At 30.6% G+C, this 6,169-nt stretch overlaps 1 protein-coding gene across 1 annotated transcript in view; it reads left to right on the forward strand.

The window, feature by feature from the left end:
* LOC111711146 (transient-receptor-potential-like protein) overlaps positions 1-6,169 on the forward strand; it is a 12,370-nt gene continuing 6,201 nt past the window's right edge. The window contains exons 1-5 of the mRNA XM_023485415.1: positions 1-88; positions 1,184-1,259; positions 2,016-2,075; positions 3,086-3,160; positions 3,605-3,693. Of these exons, the coding sequence (XP_023341183.1) occupies positions 73-88; positions 1,184-1,259; positions 2,016-2,075; positions 3,086-3,160; positions 3,605-3,693 (316 nt within the window). The 5' untranslated portion in view covers positions 1-72. The remainder of the gene's footprint in view (positions 89-1,183; positions 1,260-2,015; positions 2,076-3,085; positions 3,161-3,604; positions 3,694-6,169) is intronic.

Here is a 6,169-nt window from a genome sequence, read left to right on the forward strand (position 1 = left end):
ATTTAATTCTGCTGCGGAAATAGTTGTGCTATCAACTTACTGTTCTTCAATTCTTATCAAGTACAGTTCAAAATGAACAAACCCAAGGGTAAGAAATTATTCAAATAATTTAAACATTTTTCATAGATTATTTTTTTGTATTCTTATTCAATAATAATTTCTTTACGCTTTATACTTTCGGTAAAAAATATGTTTTTTGTGAAAACGGACATGATGTTTTTAATACAATTTAATCTTGACTATAAGGCTAAAATATTAAAATTATATTCTTTATATCCTTTCTTCATATCAGTCAGTGAGATTATGAAATTCAACTGTTGTCAAGGAAATTAAGTTTTGCAACCAACTCAAATTTTCTAATCTCTATATATTTGCAACATGATGATGTTAACCTTTGATATTTCAAACTTAGACTATTTGATCTAACAGAGCTCATAACTTGAAACATCAAAGGGATACAACTTTGGGTTGCAAAGATATAGGGATTAGAAAATCAGAGTTTCTGGCAAAAACTCAATTCCTTTCTAATCAAATTATCTACAAAGAGTCCCAATAAATATGGAATTGAGAGACGAATTCAAAATCGTGTTTGCAAAGAATTAGCATTGTATTACCTAATTAGCATTGTATTACCTAATTAGCATTGTATTACCTAATTAGCATTGTATTACCTAATTAGCATTGTATTACCTAATTAGCATTGTATTACCTAATTAGCATTGTATTACCTAATTAGCATTGTATTACCTAATTAGCATTGTATTACCTAATTTCGAAGGTCAAAATAAAGTTTATACTTTTGCTAGAGTATATTTTATGTAAACGGTAAATGACCATGTTTTTTATTCTGCAAAACTTTATATGATGTTCTGTAACATATCTGCAAGATAGACAGTTAAGAGAAATAACTGTACTGTGTTTGAATACACGAATTTCTGATATTGCTATGTAAAGCACAGTATGCAATAAAAACATAAAGAAATTCTTAACTGGATAGAAGACGGATTATTACAGCTTTAGGGATCACCATTATACTAAATCAAAAATCATTTACACAGACGATATCAACATCGTCACTGAATTCCTATTCTTATTGGGACACCCTGTATATTATCAAGATATTTTGTATGTATTGAATATTATATACGTATACATATATACATATTTAATGAATTTTGTCTAGATGAAGATGGTTTACCTCAGACTAATAATAACTTCATTATCAATGAAACCATCAAGCTCAACCAGGATTACTTCAGGTTCTTCTTTTTAAGTCTATAAAAATAGGTTTTTTTTAAATTAAAAAAGTGTAAAATTTTCTTAGACGAAATTAAAACATATCACTTTTAATTAATCTGTATAACAGAACCTCTTCAAAATTTTAAGTTTTTAAATCCGTATATTGTGTTGACCTAAAATCTTCCATATTATTAAATATGAACTGTATTAGATCAATGACCTAAATACTAAATACCAAAGGTTTAATATGAACTTGCAAAAAAACAGGAATTTACAAAAGTAGAATTCGTGGGATTTTTTAAATTTTAAAATTCCGCGGGCAACGTCGGGTACTTGGGCTAAATTCATGATTTAAAACAAAGCACTTATTACCATTATGAATATTAATATAAACCTGGGCAACACCGGGCACTCCAGCTAGTACATTATACATTATTTTTATATTTTATATATTCTTGTATCCTCTCTTGTAGACCTATTTTATATTTTATATATTCTTGTATCCTCTCTTGTAGACCTATTTTTATATTTTATATATTCTTGTATCCTCTCTTGTAGACCTATTTTATATATTGTTGTATCCTCTTTTGTAGACCTATTTTTTATATTTTATATATTCTTGTATCCTCTCTTGTAGACCTATTTTATATTTTATATATTCTTGTATCCTCTTTTGTAGACCTATTTTTGTATTCCAACAACATCTTTTGCTTTATTTCTTTTCATGAAAAATTGTTCTTCAAAACACTTTTTTCCAATTTTATTTTATTTAATAGACCCAAACTCCAAGAACACTTGAAGAAACGAAGCAGCTTTGCTATTGATCGAGTTAAAAAGTTAGTAATAGAGCAATCATATATATAGCTAACAAAACAAATACAAAATTTGGGTTAAGGGCGCTGCCACTCCATCTTTTTAATTTTTTGATTTTTGAATATTACTAAATAATTGCAACCATTTATAAAAGAAAATCTCTTTACAGATTTTTCTGTTTTGAATTCATGTTTTTCCAAATAAATATAAATCAAATCAAAGATTTTAGATTTTATGTATCTATAATATCCTTTCCTTAAAGGGAGTGTTCGCGAAAACTAGAAGGGGGTATATAGGCTTACTGCGAAAAGTAAGCGCTATTAATCGCTACTAGTCTAACTACTATCTGTTGCGTCAATAAGGAAAAAATTGTTAAAAACGACTCATACTGAAGAACGTAGCGTCCATACAAATTTAGAAAGTTACAATATACGACTCGGTTCGTAACAAAATCAATTTAGTATCAAACAAATCATTCAGATTTTAAAACCAATAATCATCGATTATTTTTCGACACATTCCTATAAAATTAATACTTCATAACATTTCTTATTTGTTGTTAAATATACAATGCACTTAAAGCTACTTTTTTCCGCTAGGCGTCTCTGCCACGTGTAATCATTGAAAGTATCAAAAGCAGAGACACCTGACGGCCAACTATTTCGGCGTTTTAAGTGAATTGTATACAAAACAAATATAAATATTATCAAATATAAACTTTATGCGAATGCGTCGAAAAAAAATCAATGACTTGGTTTTAATATTTGAATGATTTGTTTAAAATTAAATTGATTTTTTTACAATCCGAGTTGTATGTTGCATTTTTTCAATTTTTATGGACGCTACGTTCTTAGGTACAAGTCATTTTTGTCAATTTTCTCTTTATAGACGCAACTATCCCTTTCATTTTTCGCGAACACTTCCTTTAAGGTGATTTCACGTCCTTTTAAAAATTGAGCTCGATGCAACCAAACAGAGAGAGAGAGAAGCCAAATAAAAACATTTGTGCATAAGTTTATTTATTACTTTTCAGTGCATTTCTCCAGCTGACCATAGAAGAGGTTACCTACAAGATGCCAGGGGTCGATGGTCCTCTGGAGTATGTCAAGTATTAATATTTTTTTTTAATTCAACAACAAACGATTTTTGAAACTGAGCAGTATTAAATCGTTGTGTGAAGGTAGAAGGTAGGGACAGTCATATATTCCTTGCGGTTAGAAACATTCAAGTAGATTAAAGTTAGTCGAAAAAGAAATTTACGTTTCTTCCTTGTTTGATAGAAAAATGTAAATGTAATGGTCGCCGTTTGTTAGGAGCGATCATTTTGGAATTCCCAGACGGTATTTCTGTTAACCACCACATCGTTGAGAATAATAAAGACAGCATTTTCTTTGTAACGATCAAATATCATTAATGACCTTATCGTAAACAAACGGAATGAACGAGCACACGATCTAGCCGTTGTTAACGAAACCCGAACAAACGATCAAACAAATCAAGCCCTATCCCAACCTATTGAAATTATGGCAATAATCCAAAACTGTCTTCTTAGAGATTTCATTCTTCGACGAGTTGGAAATATACATCTTGATGAGAAGAAAATGATGGATTTAAAAGAGTTACTTTCAGATTTAATGCGAGGTAGGAACTATTTTTTCTTAAAGGGACTTTATCTGACCAATAGTGTGGAAGAAATCGTCGTTTTCGTAGATTTAAAATAATTTAATTCTGATCATTCAAAAATGTTTTCCTGCAATAAAATTGTTACTTTTGTAGAGAAAACACAATTTAACCCGACCAGGCTGGAGGACATATATACATATTTAATGAATTTTGTCTAGATGAAGATGGTTTACCGTGTCCGTCACAAAAAATGTAATTTTTTTAATGTTTTTTGATCATTAAAACTTAGGCTTAATCCTAAAATACGAGTTGAAAACTTTTTAATGCAAGCACCGCTGCCATGACAGTCTAGGGGCTAGGGAAAAAAAATTTGTTGTATAATTTTTTTTTTTAGGATAAACTCAAAAAATAAGGATCACCTTGTAATAATATTGGTTGTGCGTATACATATGTATAAATGTAACAAAGGTGTTTTTTCTTTAACACCCTGTACATATGTAATAGATATCAGGTAACACGATATTCTGTAAACCCGTGTAGATATTGGTAGCTGATCGCGTACATTAGTTTTGCCTTGATCGATTTAGTGCTTGTGTCCGTGTAAACATTGATAGCTGATCGCGCAAATTGTTTGATGTTGATCGATTAAGAATTTGTGTCCTGGTTGACATTGATAGTTCACGATATTGTGTCCGGATGTAGACATTGATAGCTAAGTGAAAACTGGATAGATACGTGTTGGAGAAACTGGTCTGGAGTAGGGTATTTACTACATATACTCGTGTGTCCAACAGCCGTTAAAATCACCGAGCAGAGGGACTTCTAGTACGTGGGGGAACTTTTAATGACCTCCCCCCCCTGCTCTCCTTTAGAAGTGCCTCACCCCCCTACTCCCCTTGAGGGGCGCCCCCCCCCTCTATCTGCATCTGTCACATGAGGTGTACAACATATATTGTAGGATACAAAGAAGAAAATTGCGTTGCAATTCATCTCGCATAGTCGGCCATATTTATTTCAGGATTTTAAATATATTTACACATATCTCTCTTTTCAAGCTAATGTGATGAATTAAGAATATTTCAAATCAGAGCCTAAAAGGTCGTCATAATTTTTAGAACAAGTTAAAGGGAGTAATGTATGGGTGTGGAACTGAGAATGTAGTATTGAGGAGACATTTTTTAGGAATCATTTGAGACATCATATGAGACGTTTTTACAGTGCATATTTTTTCAGCATATTTTTCAAAAAGTTAGTCAATGACGACGACGAAAAATATAGTAAAATTTCTACAGTAAACAAATTTGTTTTTTAGGAACAGGTTAAGAAAACAAAAATTAACTATTATCATCGAAAATAAGTATTCTTATTTTGTTATTGGTTTCTGTAATGTCTCATTGGTCACAAACATATTCTGTAGATATCCTGGGATTTTTATTGAAAAGACGACATTTGAAGAATTTGAAGAAACCTGCGAACAAATTCATGAAGAATAAATATTCAAGATAATAAGGATAAGAAATAATTGATTCTAACATTGATTTATTGAGGAAATTTCAATTGAGAAATATGCTCCGAAACATCTAATAAGTTTACTGTTGATTTTTTTACATTTTTTGTCGTCGTTATTAAATAATTTAAAAAAATAAATTCTCAATAAGTAACCACCCAAATGGATGATTTTGAACGTCGATTTTGCGCTCCAACTCAGTAATTATACATCATTAAAAAGTTTTATATGTCTCAAATGAATCCTTGAAAATTTCTCAACAAATACTATATTCTCAGTTCAACTACCAGACATTGCCGGTCACTCCCTTTAAGAAAAAGTTTTTTATGTATATCCTTTGCTATTACATTTGTTTGTATACAGCGGTACCCGTAAAACCGGAATACGACTGCATTCACTGCATGGAGATAATTTTGAGAGACCCATTTCCGACTACTGGGAAACTTTTTGTTTTATGACAACGTCAAATAAACATAAGATTGTTTAGATATCATCTTATTCCACAGTTTTATAAGTCTCCCCGTATAGCATCTTTAATAACAATATAATGTTAACTTTTAAGGTTTTGGACTTTCAAAGGGTTTCACCAAATATTAACACTTCTTTCTAGTTATCACCGTATATTAAAAAAGTTGTTTTATATATGATATATTTAATTGTGTTTAGTATTCAATATTTTCTAAATTATTCACGCAACCCTTCTAAACAAATTTGACATTTGAACTTTAAATACTCAATTTAGCTTTCATTGAATGAAATTAAAAGTTTAAAGCTAGTTTTATTCTCAAAATTTTTGTTTCTCGTTGTTGATTTTTTTATCATATATTTGTATAGATTTAATACAACATTTGGTGATCTATCCATTTTTATCCACTCTGTGACATTGTCTACCTAAAATTGACCGTCTGTGAATGACTTTGCTGTTTGTAGAGACATGTCCCCCAAACATCCCCTTGACGCCCCCCCCTCCTCCAAACATACCCTTCA

Source organism: Eurytemora carolleeae, unplaced genomic scaffold, assembly GCF_000591075.1.
Source record: "Eurytemora carolleeae unplaced genomic scaffold, Eaff_2.0 scaffold1123, whole genome shotgun sequence".
Taxonomy (NCBI): Eukaryota; Metazoa; Arthropoda; class Copepoda; order Calanoida; family Temoridae; genus Eurytemora; species Eurytemora carolleeae.